Source organism: Oppia nitens, unplaced genomic scaffold (genome assembly GCF_028296485.1).
Source record: "Oppia nitens isolate AA-2021 unplaced genomic scaffold, nextdenovo-longstitch-racon4-pilon3 scaffold2_pilon_pilon_pilon, whole genome shotgun sequence".
In the NCBI taxonomy this organism is placed as follows: domain Eukaryota; kingdom Metazoa; phylum Arthropoda; class Arachnida; order Sarcoptiformes; family Oppiidae; genus Oppia; species Oppia nitens.
Genome location: NW_026533210.1, coordinates 9,619,788 through 9,641,461, shown reverse-complemented (window position 1 = coordinate 9,641,461; position 21,674 = coordinate 9,619,788). Strand labels below are relative to the sequence as shown.

At 26.5% G+C, this 21,674-nt stretch overlaps 3 protein-coding genes across 3 annotated transcripts; 2 read left to right on the top strand and 1 right to left on the bottom strand.

Annotated features, from left to right (window-relative positions):
• Window positions 1-8,589: 8,589 nt before the first annotated feature.
• Window positions 8,590-9,792, top strand: LOC128956078 (P2X purinoceptor 6-like). Its single transcript, XM_054301760.1, has 3 exons — window positions 8,590-8,724; window positions 8,849-9,311; window positions 9,677-9,792. Exons 1-3 carry the CDS (start codon window positions 8,590-8,592, stop codon window positions 9,790-9,792), a joined length of 714 nt encoding a protein of 237 aa, XP_054157735.1.
• Window positions 9,793-13,501: 3,709 nt separating this feature from the next.
• Window positions 13,502-14,924, top strand: LOC128955450 (putative mediator of RNA polymerase II transcription subunit 21). Its single transcript, XM_054301121.1, has 3 exons — window positions 13,502-14,064; window positions 14,183-14,434; window positions 14,797-14,924. Exons 1-3 carry the CDS (start codon window positions 13,624-13,626, stop codon window positions 14,830-14,832), a joined length of 729 nt encoding a protein of 242 aa, XP_054157096.1. The 5' UTR covers window positions 13,502-13,623; the 3' UTR covers window positions 14,833-14,924.
• Window positions 14,925-20,113: 5,189 nt separating this feature from the next.
• Window positions 20,114-21,408, bottom strand: LOC128956077 (protein NDRG1-like). The gene is made up of 3 exons (XM_054301759.1): window positions 21,388-21,408; window positions 20,741-20,873; window positions 20,114-20,538 (listed from the first exon to the last, which is right to left on the bottom strand). Exons 1-3 carry the CDS (start codon window positions 21,406-21,408, stop codon window positions 20,114-20,116), a joined length of 579 nt encoding a protein of 192 aa, XP_054157734.1.
• Between the last annotated feature and the right edge of the window lie 266 nt (window positions 21,409-21,674).

Sequence of the window (21,674 nt, the reverse complement as noted above, 5' to 3'; positions counted from 1 at the left end):
ATGTTTAGTTGAAAAAATTATTACAATTGTATTAACTTATTAATCATACTTTAATTTAAAATAATTAACTAGTGTTGAATAAAAAAAGGCATTTTTATGGCAAATCAATACACGATTATTGTTGATATTAATAATCTATTGAGTTTTATAATATTATTAAAAATTAAAATTATTATTTAAATAATTAAATATTATTTAAAAAAACCTCATTTGGATAGATTGAAATAATTAGATCGCTTTGTGTTGAATTTGTATGTAATATACTATCAAAACAATAGAAATTATTCATTTTTAAATAATATTTTTCACATATATATATAATTATTGAATAAAAAATAATGAAAATTAGTACAATATATCAATTTATAATATTTTGTATTAAAATTTTTTTTATAATATTATATTTTAATAAATTTAATAATATAGATTATATTAAATTAAATATAATAAATAAGATTATTTAATTGTTTGGTTAAATAAATAACATTATTTTTATTTTTATTATAATATATTTTATTACAAAAGTTATAAAAAATTAAGTAAATATTAATTATATGTTATATTAAATATAAATATTTATTTAAAAATATAATTAAAAATGATTAAAAAAATACTAGTTTAGAATTTCAATACATTTTTTTATTGTTATAAATTCAATATTATTTGTTATAATTTGAAAATGTTTTTTATAACCTTTTTTTTAATTAAATTTTATTGATTAATATAAAAGATGAATTATTATTATATATTATATAATTATTTTTTTTTTAAAAATAACGCATTTATTTATTTAAATGTAGATTAATAAATTATAAAAAAAACAAAATTGATTATTATTATTATCTTTGTATATCACGGTTGTTCCGGTGTGATCACAGTTGTGTCGGCCACTTTTGGTGGCAGAGACACGACTGGTTAGACTCAACTCAAGTCTAGTACTTTTCTGACTGTTCTACAACTCTGAAGTATCACTGCTTTTTGCATTTCATAGATCTTAGTTTTTCTTATTTGAAGTGATTCCATACTTAGGGCCAGATTTTTCGGTATTACGGCCATTGATGACAGTATTATAGGTATTATTTCAACTTTCTTAATGCGCCACATCTTATTGATCTCATAGGCCAAGTCTGTATATTTCCGACGTTTCTCACAATGCGTGTCCTGTAATTTATGTGTTAGTGGGACCGCTATGTCTATTATATACGCCTTATCTTGATGTTTGTCTACTATGACTATATCTGGGCGGTTGTGGGCCACAGTCTTATCAGTTCTTATTTCTTTATCCCAGTAGAGCTTGGCACTGTTGTTTTCCATTACACTTTGTGGCTCGTATCTATAGTATGGTAATGGGTCTTTGATTAGTCCGAATCTTATTGCCAGTTCCTGATGTATGATCTTGGCTACTTGATTGTGACGGCTTAGGTACTCGGTATTTGTGAGTACTTTACACCCATTTAGTATATGTTCTATTGTTTCGGACTCCATATGACACATCCTGCACTTGTCTGTTGGTATGTTTAGCTTTTGGATATATTTCTGATGGTTACGGGTCGGAACCACTCGATCTTGTATTGCCATCATGAACCCCTCTGTCTCTCCGTGAAGACCGGCGTACTTCAACCATTTTGTAGACATTTCTTCGTCTACGTGTGTTTGGTTGAGTTCTGCCCGGTATCTTCCGTGGAGTTCTTTTGAGGCCCATGTGTTAATCCTCTCTTTTTCATTTTGTATATCTATTTGATGTTCAATATTGCTGAGGTTTAGAGGTGTGTAGTTGTAATCGAGTGTTGATGTTATTTTGTGGAGCTCTGAGACATAGCATTTTTGTTGATGGTATTTTCTCAACAGTTCTCGCTGTTTGGCCTCAAGGCTTACAATGTTTAGTAACCCTCTACCCCCATGTTTTCTACTAACACATAGTCGTGCTACAGAACTTCTAGGGTGGTGTACTCCAAACATTGTAAGTTGTCGCCTTATATGTCTTTCGATGGTCTCGAGTTCTGTTTTACTCCATTTTATTATTCCGAACGAGTATGTCAGTACAGGTATTGCCCAAGTGTTTATGGCTTTGAATTTGTTGTTTGAGTTTAGTTGAGATTTTAGTATTTTAATGATTCTTTGATTTAATGTTTTCTTTATTTCTTCTTTAACTGCTGTCATTTTAGATTTATGCATTTGTTTAATACCTAAATATTTGTATATATCTCCATTTTCTAGTGCCTTTATATATCCATTATCAGTTTCGTACTCAGGTCTCTCTGAGTAGACACCTCTTTTCAATTTCATTATAGCACATTTATCTAATCCAAATTCCATATTTATGTCATTGGAGAAAGTTTCTGTTGTTTTTAACATTGCATTTAAATCAGATTCTTTTTCGGCGTATAGTTTTAAATCGTCCATATATAGTAGATGTGTTAGATTATATTTTGTATCATTTGACTTTAGATTTACGCCTTTTAACTTTTTGAGTAATGATGACAGTGGATTTAAGGCTAAGCAGAACCACAGAGGACTGAGCGAGTCGCCTTGAAATATTCCTCTGTTTATTTTAATTTCTGTACTTATTTTTGTTCCATTATTTATATTGACACACAATTTAGTTTTCCATTTTTTCATCATATTTTCTAGTGTGTTTATCAGTGTGTTGTCAATTTTATATAGTTTTAACACTCTTAATAACCATTTATGTGGGACTGAATCAAATGCTTTCTTATAGTCTATGTATGCCATTTCAAGATTTCTATGTTTTTGACGAGCTCTTATTGTTATGATATTGTCTATTGTTAATTGCTCTTTACAGCCCATTGAGTGTTTTATACAGCCTTTTTGTTCTTCAGCTATTATGTTGTTGTTGCTTAAATGATTATATATTTTTGTTGATATTATGGATGTTAGGATTTTATACATTGTTGTTAGGCAAGTGATTGGTCTATATTTGCTGGGATCTGATGTATTTTCTGTTTTTGGGAGTAGATATGTTATTCCGGAAGTGAGGAAGTCATCGGTTTGTCCTGTTTGTATTATTTTATCCATTGCTATTGCCATTGGTTCATGTATTGTTGTAAAGTGTTTGTACCAGAAGTTTTGTATTTTGTCTTGTCCTGGGCTTTTCCAATTGTGGGATTTCTTGAGGGCTTCGGTTAAGTCATCTTTTATTATATTTACTGAAGTCATATGTGGTATTTCTTTATTTTCATCTTCAATATCATTTATCCAATTAGATTCTTTATATTCCTTTGGGTTACTCCAGATTTCTTTCCAGTAGTTTTCTATTTCATCTATTTGTGGTGTATTGTTAATATTGCTTGAATTTATTTTATTTTGATTTCTATAGAACATTTTTTCGTTATTATAGAACATTGTATTTTGTTTTCGTCTTTCGCTTTGTTGTTTATATCTTCTGATTCTTTGTGATAGTGCTTGAACTGTTTGTTTTAATGTGTCGTTGTAATTTCGGATTATTGATTCAAATTCAGGTTCTCCAGGTTTTGTCTGTAATAATCGGTATATATCTTTCAATGATTGGTTAAGTCTTTTTGATTTGTTTCCATTTAACACTTGCGTTATTCTTCCAATTACTTGTCTTTTCCCTTCTATACGTGTCTCTATTCGCTTTTGCCATTTAGGTATCATATTTTCATGATTTTGTTTTGTTGTTGACATGTGTTCTATTTTGTAACCTAATAGTCTCGATACTGCTACTGCTGCACAATACGTTATTGTATTAATCGCGCTCAACGACATATTATCTTCAATGTAATTTTTAAGTATATCATTAATTGTTATTATTGTAGACCTTGTTTTAACGCCACTTCTTATTTTTGGTAGCTTAGGTCTGAATTCTATTTCAAAGTCTTTATATTGTTCTAAAGATGTTTTTAGTTCATTTTCTGCTGTTATTCTCTTTATTTCATCATTTGTATCGATTCTGTTATCTGTTGTTGTAGGTGTCTCTTCAATTTCTGGCACTACTTCTACTGTAGTATTTAATTCAGTTGTTTCATTTAAGGATAGTTCACGTGCCACTTGTTGTTTGATTTCTTGTAATTCTATTGGGGATATTTTATTATTCTTTGCTAAGAATCGCCGTTGGTCTGCAATTCTTTGTTCCGTTACATTTAGTTCTGGATATTTCTGTTTGAATGCTAAGTATATTTGGTTTCTGTAATCAGTCATATTTGTTTCGAGTCGAGTTGATCTGTAGTATTCGCGCATTATCAAGGTATTCATCTCATGTGTCCATTTCATGCGCTTTTGCGATTTTTCAACCAAATTGGTCAGTTGTCGCTGAGAACCAGCTTGAACTGAAACATTTTGGCGGTTAGTCTGATTTTGTTGACTGGTCTGCGGTCGCATTACATCACAGCTTTGCCCGCATAGCACATCACTGCGTGGGATATGATGCATACTTATCGAACTGCAGTCAATGCCTACCTGCTGAACGCGGGATTTATTTGAGAGGGTACCTCCCGAACACCCCCCGTTATTCCTTCGACTACGTGTAATCATAATTATATATATATTTGTTTTTGGCCTTTTTACGGGGTCCCAGTCCCTAGAATAAGCTCAACACTAACATGTGTCTATTGCCACCCATTTCTCACCACTAACATGCGTTTGTTGAAATAGGATTTTTATTTTTTGAAACAAAAGTGGCCATTGCGTGTGAGGACGAGTAACTACTCGAAGGGTGAAGGGACATCCTTACGGACGCCCCTTCGGGGTGGGGGCACCTTTTTACAGGCACCCCCGGGTGGGAGCACCCTTGCGGGTACCCCCAGGTGGGCACCGATACCGAAGTACCGATACCCGGGGTCGGGCAGAAACTCGTCCTCACGTAGCACCCCGCTTTCCCCATACTACCTAAGTTGGCCGTCCTAAGCAGCGTTGGTTGGGCAGGGACGGGAAACACAGTGAAAACAATTTTTATTTTAACAGAAAAATTGCTTTCCACATCGGGGCTCGAACTCACGATCTTACTCTCCATTACATTACATAGCCCTACACACTAACCACTACACCACTGTGCCTCCTTATTATTATTATTATTATTATTATTATTATTTATTATTATTATTATTATTATTATTATTATTATTATTATTATTATTATTATTATTATTATTATTATTATTATTATTATTATTATTATTATTATTATTATTATTATTATTATTATTATTATTATTATTATTATTATTATTATTATTATTATTATTATTATTATTATTATTATTATTATTATTATTATTATTATTATTATTATTATTATTATTATTATTATTATTATTATTATTATTATTATTATTATTATTATTATTATTATTATTATTATTATTATTATTATTATTATTATTATTATTATTATTATTATTATTATTATTATTATTATTATTATTATTATTATTATTATTATTATTATTATTATTATTATTATTATTATTATTATTATTATTATTATTATTATTATTATTATTATTATTATTATTATTATTATTATTATTATTATTATTATTATTATTATTATTATTATTATTATTATTATTATTATTATTATTATTATTATTATTATTATTATTATTATTATTATTATTATTATTATTATTATTATTATTATTATTATTATTATTATTATTATTATTATTATTATTATTATTATTATTATTATTATTATTATTATTATTATTATTATTATTATTATTATTATTATTATTATTATTATTATTATTATTATTATTATTATTATTATTATTATTATTATTATTATTATTATTATTATTATTATTATTATTATTATTATTATTATTATTATTATTATTATTATTATTATTCAATTGAATCCTTGAATATTTTAAATCATTAGACTCAATATATATAACATTACATAGAAATTGTATATAAAAGGGCCTTACATTAATCTCGGGCACGCGGTTTTTGCTATAATTCTTAAACGAACTGAGATATATTATTTTTGTAAAAAGTATATTAAAAAGTGATTTACGCGTGATATTATAAATTATTTAATTTTTAATTTTGATCACGTGATCATATTTATTCTTGGACGTTTGCAAACCACTATGTCATAACCTATACTATAAATGCTTGAATAAAATTTCAATAGTAAGTTTGTAAAGCTTAAACTGAAAATTTATGGGAAGAAAAAATTTTTAAAATTGGTCGAAGAATAAACCAATTTTAAAAATTTTTTCTTCCCATAAATTTTCAGTTTAAGCTTTACAAACTTACTATTGAAATTTTATTCTAGCATTTATAGTATAGGTTATGACAGTGGTTTGCAAACGTCCAAGAATAAATATGATCACTTGATCAAAATTAAAAATTAAATAATTTATAATATCACGCGTAAATCACTTTTTAATACACTTTTTACAAAATTAATATATCTCAGTTCGTTTAATAATTATAGCAAAAACCGCGTGCCCGAGATTAATGTAAGGCCCTTTTATATTCATAATATATCATTATTTTTAAATTTGTTATTCGAGATTAAATCTGTAAATGATTTATATATATATATATATTTAAAATGCTAACAAACAAACCGATTAAAACATTTATAAAAAATCTTATTGTATATTATTATAACACTTATATTACACATTAATACTGGTATATAGAAAATATATAAAAGGGCCTTACATTAATCTCGCACACGCGGTTTTAGCTATAATTCTTAAACAGAGTGAGATATATTAATTTTGTAAAAAGAGTATTAAAAAGTGATTTACGCGTGATATTATAAAATATTAAATTTTTAATTTTGATCACGTGATCATATTTATTCTTGGATATTTGCAAACCACTATATCAAAACCTAAACTATAAATGCCAGAATAAAATTTCACTAGTAAGATTGTAATGGCTAAACTGGAAATTTATGGGAAGAAAAAATTTTTAAAATTGGTTGCAGAATAAATTTTTTATGACTTTTCAAACTTGTGGAAAAACACATTATATAAAATAGTCGAAAATAAAATGACGTTATTTATGGACAGTAGACACTTATTAGATAGAGATTTTAATACTAATGCTTATTCTAAAAACAAAATTTTTTTATGTCAAATATTTTTTTAGATAATCAAATTACAATAAAAAACACAGCTTAGTATTTCGATAATTTAATTTTTAATTAAATTTGATTATCTAAAAATATATTTGACATAAAAAAATTTTGTTTTTAGAATAAGCAATAGTATTAAAATCTCTATCTAATAAGTGTCTACTGTCCATAAATAACGTCATTTTATTTTCGACTATTTTATATAATGTGTTTTTCCACAAGTTTGAAAAACTATAAAAAATTTATTTTGCAACCAATTTTAAAAAAATTTTCTTCCCATAAATTTCCAGTTTAGGCATTACAAACTTACTATTGAAATTTTATTATAGCATTTATAGTTTAGGTTGTGATATAGTGGTTTGCAAACATCCCAGAATAAATATGATCACGTGATCAAAATTAAAAATTTAATATTTTATAATATCACACGTAAATCACTTTTTAATACTCTTTTTACAAAATTAATATATCTCACACCATTTAAGAATTATAGCAAAAACCGCGTGTGCGAGATTAATGTAAGGCCCTTTTATATAGATATTTTATATACAATATTATTGCTTTTAATTTATAGCTATTGAATATATACCACATTAGTTAAAATGAAAATATAATATACAAAATTAAAATTACAAACAAAAATATACAATGAAAATATAGTTTATATCTATTATATACAGTATATACTGTACTGTATAGCTAGCTTATAATACTAATAAATATCTATTACATTGTTTTGATAAAATTTATATTTTTATTGATGCAATCAATTGATCCAATCAACTATTTACAAATATCACTTACTCTCTATCCAATCCTATCCCATGCCTACCCCACCCATAACCCTATTCCTACCCCCACCCCCTCGCCATCTAATATCTTTTCCTATGATTTGTATAGAAAAATTAGAGACACAAGTGTTATACACATTTAATATTATATATATTGTATAACTAAATTATAAGTCTAACTAAGCTAATTGAATTGTGTATAAAATAATATATATATATTTGGATAGTAGTTAAAAATAAATTAGACATTACTGTCCTCCCGATTACATAACATACAAGTTTTCCATTCAATATTGTATGATTACTAATATTATTTTTTATAAAAAAAAGATAAATCAATTAAATTACTCTATATTATAAGCAAAAATAATTTATAATACATTATATCTTAAATTGTCAAAATTATTATTATTATTATGTTATTACAGTAGATTTATATAAAACTAGTGTGATTTGAAATTTGTTTTTTTTATAAATTTAAATAATAAATTATTATTACAATGAATTGTGTGATAAATATTTTTAAACCAATTGGTAAATTCATAGCAAATGAGTTGTACAACACTATACCTGATAAACCTGTCATCGAAATTAGGTAAACAATATATATCTATTAAAATGTTTAACTAAATTAATTTTTATATAATTATTATTATTATTTTTTAATTAAACATTATTTTTAAAAATAGATTAAAAAAGTTCAGATGGACTTACATGATCTCACATTTACTGGTGATTTTGGGTTTTAATTGGTTTATTGATTTATACCGGATCACATTTGACCCGAAACGACCAATTTGTCAACTCATTGAAGACAAGGGTCAGGGAGTCAGTGATAACCAACTACTCGTACGATCAGTTCAATAGTTTTTTAGTATCCGTCGACCAATTGGACAGTTATAATCGTTTTTGGCAAATGGAAGACTATGTTATTTACGATAAAAACGATGTCTACATTGTAACCAATTTGTAGGTTACACGCGGCCAACGATTGGCCAACTGTGGCGAACATCCCGAACTGCACGGTTCGCTGTGCGATACGGATGCCGACTGCGAACAGCGGGCAATGACACCAAATGGCCGGCAAACGAGTCGGTGTGTTCGCTCGGATATCCCGATACACTTTGACAACAACGATACGTGGAGTTGGGTCAACACATGCGAGATATATGGCTATTGTCCCGTTGATAGTCATTATCCGCCATTGAAAGGTTTCCGAGCACTACTATCGGACACCCAATACTCTACGCTATGGATCGAAAATTCGGTATATTTTCCCGATACGGGTCAAGTTGTAAGCAATCAGTTTAATCGGCCGCACAATCACTCCGATCGACTGCTGTGTCACTACAATCGCTATAACAATCCTTTTTGTCCGATATTTCTATTGAAAGATCTTATCGAAAATGCCGACAATAATAACGAGTCCTATAAAAGTTTGGCCCGATTTGGCGATTACTTTAATTTAATAATTACATGGGAGATTGTCTGTACTATTTTAATTATCTACCTGAGCGCGATTGCATACCGGTTTAGACTGTACGCCGTGTTATCAATCGTGGACGCCATCGGTTTTGACATAGTATCGAAAAAGTCAGCGACAATAACATCGGTGGCGTCACTAATAGGACACACCAGCGCTTCTATACCATTAAAATTGGTGTCATTGTTAAAGCCTATCTAACCCAAACTGATTGGTTCGGTTTTTTCTTGAAATTGGGATCCATTTCAATCTTGTATACATTTAGCATGTTATTGATTGTTGAATTTGTTAAATATTGCAACAATTGGCCCAATGAAGTACTAACTGGTGGTGATGGTAGTAGTGGCGGCGGAAATGTTGGCGATGGTGTTAGCACTGGTGGTGGCAGTAGTGGCGGCGGAAATGTTATTTGGAAAATGGAAAACTTATGTTAAATTACAATACATTTGTTTAATAAAACTGAAAATAATTTTATTTTGCATACATAAAAAAAATATTATGATTTATAATTATTAGTAAACTTATATTTATATTATAATTCATTTTTAAAATGTTGTTTAAATTATATGCAATAATAAAACTAGAAATTACAATAAATAAAAATTCAATAGTATTAAGTAAGTTAATTAATGAGATAAAACATTTAATTAAATTTTATATTTATTTATTAAAATAATTATTAAAAATGCATAATATAATAATATCAACTATTAAACTACAGGTAATTAATAATACTATATTATGTTATATTATATTATAAATATTAATTATAATAAAAAATAATATCTCATTATAATTTTTATTTAAATGTTTAAATCAATTATACATTTATTGTTGATATGAATGATAAAATTAAAACCAAAATAAAATAAATGAAATGAAATAAAAAATAAGTGTTTAAATATCAAAAGTAATGTCATCTTTAGCCACAAATTGCTTAAACTTGGGTCTCATTTTCAGATACATAAGCTCTGACTCTGTGTATGTGCTTTCCGGCGATAGTCTGACCATAAATCGGGTCAATCGCCTCAATCGGGACAGCGATTGTAACCCGGCGTTCGTCAATATAACGGCGCATAACATTAATTGGCAGAGATTTGGCAAATTGATGGCCAGATCGGTAAAAAACGGATCCTGAAATAGATAGCCAGCAATCGACAATCGGGTCAATTGTGGACATCGGTTAAACATATCGCTGGTCAGTACATAGTTTTCATAGTTCATATGACCGAAAATGGTTAGTACTGTTACACGAGTACCGCCAATGGCTGCAGTAATATCATCGACGAATGTCTTGCAATCACTAATAAAGTCGTAGACATAATATGAAACTTTTTTCAGTTTTGGACAATTGTCTACCAATTGCTGGAACTGTTGTCTACTAAGCTGTTGATTGAAAGATCGTATATAGATAACAGTCAATGATCTGAAACGTATCAAACAATTTAATTCAATCAGTTTGTCGATGACATCGCCAAAGATTAATATTTTGATCAGTGATATAGGTATGAGTTGTTTGCGGCAAATATCGGCAAACAATGCAAACTTATCGACATTATTGTCATCAAATAGTTTAATGAAGAAGCGTTCGAGTCGTTTAGTAATAACATTGTTTGGTATCACTTCAGCCGACGTATTGTCACCACTGATGGTGTCAATGATGTTATTGATGGTAATCCAATGGCTAACGGATATCAATCGTGGCATAGATGGCAACAATTGTCTAAATTGTTGACGCAATGAGTGGTCAAAATGATTGGGAAAGTCAAATAACTTCAATTGTCCGCCAAATTTGTCCACCAATTTGTCGACCGTTTTTTCGACCGTTTTGTCATTAAAATAATTGATGGCATAGGATGTAAAGTGTGTCAATTGGCTCAACTCGTTGACCACCAAAACAGTCAACTGTTCGTAGATTTTGTCCAAAAATGTACGAATTTTTCTGTGTTTGTTAAATATTTTATCAATTTCTTCATTATTGAGAATTTTATCATCACTTTCGTCGTCAAAATTGTCGTCAATATCGTTGATTACCACTCCATCATTAACTACCACTTCTTCATTTACTTTTACTTTTTTAACTTTCTTCTCGAATTTGTAATCAATTTTTAGCCAAACTTTCGATATGTTTCTACACTTTCTCAACACTGACTGCCAGTTATCTGAACAGAGTTTCGGATACATTAATGGATCAAATGTATTGGCATTGACTGTCTTGAGGTCTACATTGACATTGAGTTCATCGACTGTATTGAACATCAATTGTTGCCATTGTTTGGATATCGACTCAAATCTGAATTTGTCTTCAAATGTCAGATAAGTTAACAACAGTTCTGTTAAATCATTGCCGAACCGCTCGAACGAGTCTTTTGGCGATCTATTCATTCTTCCCGAGAGTTTTCCAAACAACAGATTAGTCGACAAATAAGTGATTTTGAATCCAACAGTTGATATCAATTACAGAAATATTGTTATCAATCGATTAGATTTGTTTTACAACTAATACTGTAATAATCGCAACAAATCTATTGTCAAAACTATTTAAAAATTATATATTGTTTTCAAATAAAATACAGTTTCAATAGAAAACAAAATATTTATCTATTTTCATGTGCTTTAACTATAAAATAAATTGTTGTCATAATTATAGAAATTTAATAAAAATATCAACAACTAATTAAAAAAAATTGTTTAACAATTAATTTACACAATTAATATAATTTTTTTTATTTTAGTTAATTATACAATTAATCGATACACTAATAACAATTAAAAACAGTTGATATTAATTACAGAAATATTGTTATCAAACTAATAGTTAATTATTATAATACAATAATTATTAGCTAAAAAAAATTATAAAAATTTGTTTTATAAAATCTATATATATATATATCATGGTTAAGCAATGGGGTAGGGGTTAAGCCAAATGTCCCCCTCTAAAATTTCCAGAAAAACAGCAACTTATTATTGTTCGTACCGGCGGTGCTGGTGATAGTAGTAGTAGTAGTAGTGGTCGGAGAGGTGTGGCCGCCATCGGCGACAACGAAAACGAAAACAACGAGACATATGATTTGGATGAACTGAAAAAGTTGGAGAACTCGATGGATAACAACGAAAAAAAAATCAAATTGATTGAACAGCAAATCCGCGAATCGGACGATAGAGTGGTCAGGATTGAGTCGGACACCCGAAATGCATTGCTTTATGTATGACCAGTGGCCGATAGACGTATTGCCGCAACCAATTGGTATCTATAATAACATGGATTAACAAACAAAAAATTGTGTCTCATATGTGTTGCACTTGTTATAATCACTTTTAGTCATAATTGCAATTTTATTATTTGTTCATTTAGTTAAATAATTTATAGTTAATTATATAATAGACTAATAATCATAAAATTTATAGTTTTAAAAATAATATTTTAATCTTTGTGTGCATTTATTTAATATTCAGTAATATTTTGCAAAATATTTATAAGCATTTATGAATTGACGTATTATTCAAATGAGTAAATCAATTATTAAGTATTTAAATATGAATATTATAAAAATAAAGCAAAACAAACCAACAAAAAATATAAATAAAAAATAAACATATTTTTATTAAATTGTATAATTTATTTAGATAGACATTAATATTTAAATATTATTAAGTTAAATATTAATATCAATTAATAAAATTATTTAAAGTAAATTTTTCCATATAATTAAGATATTAATTTAAACAATTAATAAAAATAAATGGAGTATTATTTAATTAATGTTATAATTTTAATATAATATAATTAAATTCCATTTTTTAATTAATTATTTTAGAAGATATCATAAATTAAAGTAAATATAAAAAACTAATTTAACTAATATTTATAATTTCGTTAAAAATATTTTTAAATTACTTTAAACATTTAGATTGAAAAAATATGGTTTTATAAATTTTAATGTTTTAGTAAAGTTTTTTAATAAGCATTTAAACAAATTGATTAAAATGAAAAATAATTATCATAATTAATATAAAATAATTTTTTTTAAATAAATATAAAAGTAGTAATATTTCGTAATTTTAATTTAAAAAACAGATTTTTTTTAAATTATTAAAATCAACTCCATTTTTACAATAAATATAATAGTATTTAGCTTTTCAAAAAAACTTCATTTTCTAATTAGTGTTTAAGAGTTTTAGTTGACATTTATTTATTAAATTAATTAAACAAAACAAAAAAAACAATATAACAATAAGTTTTTAAAAAAATATTAAGTAATATGAAAATAATTATTGCTATTGTGTTTTTGATTGTTAATTTTACTACAATAATTGTAGTCAACGGTGTACAACATAATGATTTAATTTCTAACCCACGCCTACACCCACAACCACAACTACAATTACAACAACAACCACAACAACCACAACAACCACAACAACCACAACAACCACAACAACCACAACAACCACAACAACCACAACAACCACAACAACCACAACAACCACAACAACCACAACCACAACCAAACCCAAACCTAAACCTAAACCCACACCCACTACCCAATAGCGTGGATACAGATTTGTTAAACAACTTAAATACAGACTTAATCTGTTCGCCAAACAAATTAAATACCAAATTAATCAATGATTTTATTAATTGTCGATCAGAAATACCGGAACAACAACAGTCACCTAATATTAAACAATATAATTCAAAAGTTAGTTATTATATAATTATTATAAATTTTAATTATAATAAATAAATAATTGCTATAATAATAATAATAATAATACTAATAATAACTACTGTATATCCCATATGTTTTTGTTTTAAAGATATTAGACATTAAGGCTGAATGTTTAGTAGGCAGAGATGATATACTAAGAAATTATACTAATGTTAACCTAAATGATAGACCAATTGTTATTAAATCAAAAATATTGGAATTATGTTCGGAATCATACAATAAATGTTTAAAACAGAAAATCGTTGAATACGAAGAAACAAACAAACAATTTATCGATGATTTGGGCAATGAATTGGTTTCCGATAAATACGTGTTCACCAAAACAATTGATGAAATTAATGTAAGAAAACTATTTTTAGTTAATCTATATATATATATGTATGTATTTGTGTGTGTGTGTGTGTGAGTGTGTGTGTGTGTGTGAGTGTGAGTGTGTGTGTGAGTGTGTGTGTGTGTGAGTGTGAGTGTGTGTGTGTGAGTGTGTGTGTGAGTGTGAAGTGTGTGAGAGAAAGAGAGTATGTGTTTGAGTGTGTGTGTGTATGTATGTGTGTGTGTGTGTGTGTATGTATGTGTGTGTGTGTGTGTGTGTGTGTGTGAGAGAGTATGAGAAAACTATTTTAATTTATTTTTTGTTCAACATTTTATTTTTTATTTTGTTTTTAATTTTTTTAACTAATAATTATTTTTTATTTATATTTATAGTCATGTCGTAGAGCAGTGGTATTAGGCATACAATGATTTAAACTCAAAAAGTTTAATTTTAAAACTAATTATTAGTATTGATATAATATAACTTTTCTATATTAAAAAAAACCTTTTCAAATAATATTAACTGATTTTTTTATTTATTTTTTGTTTTTCAAAATTTTTTCACTATGTATACAATATATATATATATCTTTTTAATAAATTTTTCCATTACAATAAAATTAAGAAATCAAATTTATTATAAGTTTGTATTTAGTTTTTAATTATATTATATTATAGATATATATAAATAAAATAATAGTAAAATAGTTACGATAAGATCTTTAAATAGAAATATCGGACAAAACGGATTGTTATGGCTATTGTAGTGACACAGCCGTCGATCGGAATCATTGTACAACTGATTGCTTACGACATGACCCGAACCGGGAAAGTAAACCGAATTTTCGATCTATAGAGAAGAGTATTGGGTGTCCGACAGTAGGGCCCGGAAATCTTTAAGCGGTGGATAATGACTATCAACCGGATAATAGCCGTATATTTCGCATGTGTTGACCCAACTCCACGTATCGGTGATATCGCAGTGTTCGGGTATAACAGTGACCCCTTTGCTGTCATCACTCGGGGTTCACAGTCGTCATCCGTGCAGTTCGGGATGTTCGCTACAGTTGGCTAAATAATTAAGATAAATGAACTAGGTTTTAAATAAACTATTCAATCCAATTGGTTAAGAAAATTATTGATTTCATATAACATTTTTCAAAATTAAAAATTTTAAATTCATTTGTTGCCTCAATTAGTTTTATTATTATTTTTTTTTAAATTTCATGATAATAATTAAAAATTCTATTGTTATACTAGTTATATATTATTAAATTGTATTATTTTTTGTTATGAATATTATTTAAAGATTAAAATTAATTATAATAAAATAAAATTTATTTAAAATTAATAATTTTTACAATAGATTATTTTATTTAACAATTATTTTCGTAAACATATACTAAACTCATGATTATTTAATAACAAATTGAATTTTTTTAAAAGCATATGTATGTATAATAAAATAAATATTTTTATTTATTTTTAACAAATTTACTATAAATTAACTTAAATTATTTATCATACAATACATGTATATTTATTATTGCAAACAAGGATATGTCAATATTTTAAATCTAAATAAAACAAGTGTTTTTTATTGAATATTTATTAAAGTTTTTATAAAATATTGTGTAAGTGTTTTTAAAAAATTGAATTAACTCTAAAAGTACACAGATTATTTTAAATAATTAATTATAAAATAGGATACACTATTTCAAAATATAATTGTATTGTTTTTTACATATTATTACATAATTTATTAATATTTTATTTTTTCTTCCTATTATAAAACTTTCCAATACACTAATAGATAAATCAATGAAATTATTACCACAAAAATAATTGACATTAAATAAAATCATTAATAATTTTACAGATATATGTAAAGTTTATATACAGGTATCACTGATTTCCTGACCCGTGTCTTCAATGAGCTAACAAATTGATCCGATTTAATCAAATGAGACCCGTTTAGCCACAATAGACTAAACATGCAAACAATTACCAGTAAATGTAGGAACAAGTAGACAATTTTTAATAGTTTTAATAAACTAATTTAATAAAATTAATTACTTTTTTTTATTTTATTACATTATAAAAATGTAATTAATTTTGTTAAATTTATAGCTTATTTCAAAATATAAAAATATGTTTAGTAATACATAACAAAATTTTATTTTATAATTTGTTATATTATCTGTGTATTTATAGTATAATTTAAAAAATAAAAAATTTAAAAAAACTATTAATTATATTTTAAACTGTCTTGAAAAATTAAAAAAACAAATGTTATCATGTATATAAAGACATGAAATTAGTTAAAATTAACAAAAAAAACTTATACCAAAATAATAAAATTTTATAAAAAATTATAACTACTACTAGTTTGTCCCGAGCAACATGTATAGCCGTGCAATTCTTTTACTAATTTAAAAATATTTACTATAAGTAATTTGAATGAGACTTAATTTGTTTATACAACTACTACATAACCTAATGTAACAAACTACTGAACCAATACACATTAATTCGACTAAACTTTTGAGAAATTTTAGTTTTTATATATATTTAAATAATTTTAATAAAAATTGAAAATTTAATTTTTGCGAAAAAAAATTTGCATTTGAAAAAAATTTACTGAAATTTAACACATGTAGCTAACATGTGCCATAAACTCACACAATATAGCAAAGTGTAATTACACGACACACCAGCCTACCTGTCCCTAAAACCTACCTGAGCTCAACAAAAATTTAAAATTTCCCATAGAAATAACATTGCTTTAAATTAAAATTGAAAATTTTAACACAAATTGAAAATTTTAACACAAATTGAAAATTTTAACACAAATTGAAAATTTTTGCATTTGAGAAAATTTTGCAAAAATTTAGCACAGGTAGCTTACCTCCCGGTGCCCTGTAACTCATATAATATAGCAAAGTGTAATTACACGACACCAGCCTACCTGTCCCTAAAACCTACCTGAGCTCAATAATCATTTAAAATTTCCCATAGAAATAATATTGCATTAAATTAAAATTGAAAATATAACAATATATTTTTAGCTTTGAATTAAAAAATGGTTGTTGAGGAAGTGTGCACACATACAAACAAACAAACAAACAAACAAACAAACAAACAAACAAACAAACAAACAAACAGACAAAACAAATGTCTTAAAGTTATTAGGATTATTATAAAAAAATGAAATTTTTCATAATACCCTTACTAATTACCGTTATGTTGGTCGCCACCACCACTTCAGCCACCACCTCCGCCATCAAAGATAAATTCTATACATTAGCTAATAATGGATTCAATTATATGGATGGACTGGCAATAAGGTATAATAAAGCAAAATCTGATGGTTTGGACAAACTTAAAGACATTGTTCTTACTGGGGTCGAAAAACAATTATATAAAAAAAAGTTTCAGTAACTAGATCCTAACTTTTAATTGGTTAATATGGATAGTTGTTAATTATAAATTATTATAATTAATAACTAAAAGAGAAATATAATTATTGAATATATTATTTTTTTTAAATCTAAATTTTTATTAATTATATTATTCAAATATGTATTAAATATGTATTCAAAAATTTATTAATTTTTTTTATATAACTATAAATAAACTGTGCATTCAAAAAATTTATATTATTTATTGCAACTAAAATTATAATTTATTAATTGTTTGTAACCATCAACACTAAAACATTTTATTATTGTAATACACATTACATATCTATAGATAGATAAAGTGATATATACAGTATAAAGAGTAGTCTAAAAAATAGTTAAAATTTATTTCCACTAATTTAACAAAATTTATACATAAATTATATATAAATATCTTATAATTGACTGAAACTAAATAATAAAAAATATATTTAGTTTATTAAAGTTTTAGCGGCGACTAATAAAATTCTGATAACCGTAACGGTCGGCACTAATTTTGGCGGCAATTTGTTTACCAATAATATTAGTATTACCGATAGTCTGGGGAAAATGTATCCATAAGCTTATAGGGATGCCTTAACTGGTATACACTACTACTACTACGACTAAAATCTGACCAACAGTTTGTTGACCAGTTAAACAGTACGGCTACCGATGATTATATGGCCGGTAATATACTATAGTAGACTAGATCGGGATAAACTATTTCTCGGTAAAAATTTAACTATTGATAAAATTATTTTTATTTTTAAAAATGTTCATGATAATAATTAAAATTGTTTTGTTATACTAGTTATATATTATTAAATTGTGTATTTTTTTGTTATTATTTTAGATTAAAATTAATTGTATTAAAATTAAATTTATTTAAAATTATTACAATAGATTATTTTATTTAAAAATTATTATTAAATATTTTCGAAAAACATATACTAAACTCATAATTATTTGATAACAAATTGTTTTTTAAAAGCATATAAATGTATAATAAAATTAATATTTTTATTTATTTTTAATAAACTTAATATAGATTTACTTAACTTATTAATCATGTAATACATGTATATTTATTATTGCAAACAATATTTTAAATTTAAATAAAACATGTATTTTTATTGAATATTTTTATTTATTAAACATTTTATAAAATATCGTAAGTGTTTTTAAAAAATGAAATTAAATCTAAAAGTACACAGATTATTTTAAATGATTTATTATAAAATATGCTACACTATTGCAAAATAATAATAATTATATTGTTTTTTACATATTATTACTTAATTTATTAATATTTTATTTTTCCTCTATATTATAAAACTTTTCCAATACACTGATCGATTAATCAATGATATTTGTACCAAAAAAATTAAATAAAATCATTAATAATTTTACAGATATATGTTAAATTTTTATATATATATATACACAGGTATATAATTATATAACAGTAAAAGTATATAAATAAAGAGTCGAGTATTCAAACAGTTAAACACACAAAAAATATCACAAAAAACACAACATTATATTAATATATTTATATAAATATATACTATAATTAATAGACAATGAAATTATTGATAATAACATTGTTGATGGTATTGATCGCCTATACTGTTGCCATCAAAGGTGGCAACAATATGATTAGCGATATGATTGATAATATTAAAAATCGGGTCCAAACGAGTGTCAATACTGTCGGTTCCGGTAGGGGTAGTAGTGGTGATCGGGTTAGAAGTATAGCCAGATCCAAGTTTGGACGGACAACGGTGGTCAGCAGCAGCAGTGGTGGCCAACAAGCGGCGGCTGCGGCAGCAGCGGTTCGGGTAGCTCGTGATTTGGCCGCTTAAATATGTTTAGTTTACTAATAAATATAAAATTATTTTTAATTTTTTAAAGTAATGATTAATCTACCTGTTTAACTGTTTAATAAAAATTTTAATTTGACAATTTAAACTTTTCATTTTTGTTATTAGTATTTTTTTAATATAATAAATATATTAAAGTAATTCAAATTTGATGTTAGGTATTTTTTTTATTTAAAAAATTAATTACTGTTTATTTACATTATTACTTTAAACAATTATTTAAATTACAAAATACTAAATAATATATATATATATATATATATATATATATATATATATATATATATATATATATATATATGTTTATCTGTTTAAATATTAATAATAAATACTAATATATTGTACATAAAAATAATTTTATCTAAAAAGACTTTCTTAAAATTATTAATTTTGTTGGTTAGACATGGCTTTGACTTTCCCAACATTGGGGCCCTGTATAGCCCAACCCCTGGAGTAACCACCAGTTGACGGCCCGCCGGTGTCAGCGCTACCACTATATAAGCTAAGCCGAGATCTGGCCAGACATGGCATCGACATTCCCATCATAAGAGCCCTCTTTTTCCGATAGGCTTTCAACGTATAGCCCAAACCATTGGAGAAACAGCCAAAAAAAGTTTCGGCCACTTTGTACGGCTGTTCTTCTAAGACCATCGACACATCCGACAACTTAATCCATGTCGAGTCGCTCGGACACAATCGGCTGTTCATTTTGACCGATTCGTCCACATATTGCGCCGAATACTGTCCACATATCAGGGCAACACTGCACCGAATCGTTTCGTGTTTATCGTCGCGCGTGATGTCCAACGCTGACCGTCCGATATACGCGTCAATAAACAGACCGAGATTTAGATTGTTAATGAATTGGCCGCCAAAGTATCGGCAATATATATATATATATCTAAAATTGATTTTTAAATTATAGATCCTAATAAATTATTGAATTATTATTGTTTTTAATATATTTTCTTAAAAAATTAAAATCTATAAATTAAAAAAATAAATATATATTTTTCAATTCAGTCCATGTACTGGCCGTTGCTGATGGATGAATGAGAAACAATCCCTCGACCATATCGGGACAGTTGAGTGCAAACCGACTCAATACGTTAGCGCCGGCACCGTAACCAAAACCGATGAACGACTCATAATATTATTTTTTAGATAATTGCTAGAAATACTTGAAAAATGTGAAAAATTTATGTAAAACTGTAAACCTTAATTTTATTTAAACCTTTTAAAATTTTATCATGTATATTATAAATATCAATTATAATAAAAAAAAATCTAATTAAAATATTTATCTATATTTTAAAAATCATTTATACAGTACAGTAGTTTGTTAAGTGTTGAATGATAAAAAAACAAAAAATTTAATTTAGAAATTAAAGAAATAAATTTTAAAAAATTGTTTAAATATCATAAGTAATGTAGTTTTTAGGGCCAAAATTGCCTTAACTTAGGTCTAGTTTTCAGATACATAAGCTCTGAAACTTGGTTTATGTTCTTTGTGGCGACAGTTTGAAACCGTCAATCTGACCAATCGTCACAATCGGGACAGTTGTCGGTAAACACAACAGTGCATAATATCAATTGGCATATTCGGTAGATTGATTACTATATCGGTAAAAAAAGTATCCTAAAATTTATGGCCAGACAATCGGGTTAAGTGTGGACATCGGTTAAACATATAGCTTGACAGTACATAGTTTTCTTTGATGTTGATATGACCTACAATTGTTAGCCACTGTCACACTAAAAGTGGTTTTAAAAAATATGAAAATCTGTAATTTTGGACAGTTGGCTACCAATTGCTAGAACTGGTTGTCTTCTAAACTGTTTGATTAATAAAATCGTATAATATATACAATAGATAACAGTGTCAATGAAGTGAAAGCTGTTAAAACAATAGACCAGTTTGACGATGACATCACATTAAAAAAAA

What these genes read in the sequence shown, in the direction of transcription:
- LOC128956078 (XM_054301760.1), top strand. Translation starts at nt 8,590, where the DNA reads ATGATCTCACATTTACTGGTGATTTTGGGTTTTAATTGGTTTATTGAT. An exon ending in TCAGTGATAACCAACTACTC is followed by an intron (nt 8,725 to 8,848) that starts GTACGATCAGTT and finishes ACCAATTTGTAG; the next exon opens with GTTACACGCGGCCAACGATT. An exon ending in TAATAACGAGTCCTATAAAA is followed by an intron (nt 9,312 to 9,676) that starts GTTTGGCCCGAT and finishes GGCCCAATGAAG; the next exon opens with TACTAACTGGTGGTGATGGT.
- LOC128955450 (XM_054301121.1), top strand. Translation starts at nt 13,624, where the DNA reads ATGAAAATAATTATTGCTATTGTGTTTTTGATTGTTAATTTTACTACA. An exon ending in TTAAACAATATAATTCAAAA is followed by an intron (nt 14,065 to 14,182) that starts GTTAGTTATTAT and finishes TTTGTTTTAAAG; the next exon opens with ATATTAGACATTAAGGCTGA. An exon ending in AAACAATTGATGAAATTAAT is followed by an intron (nt 14,435 to 14,796) that starts GTAAGAAAACTA and finishes TTATATTTATAG; the next exon opens with TCATGTCGTAGAGCAGTGGT.
- LOC128956077 (XM_054301759.1), bottom strand. Translation starts at nt 21,408, where the DNA reads ATGTCCACACTTAACCCGATT. An exon ending in TGTCCACACTTAACCCGATT is followed by an intron (nt 20,874 to 21,387) that starts GTCTGGCCATAA and finishes TAATATTATGAG; the next exon opens with TCGTTCATCGGTTTTGGTTA. An exon ending in TACATGGACTGAATTGAAAA is followed by an intron (nt 20,539 to 20,740) that starts ATATATATTTAT and finishes TCGGACGGTCAG; the next exon opens with CGTTGGACATCACGCGCGAC.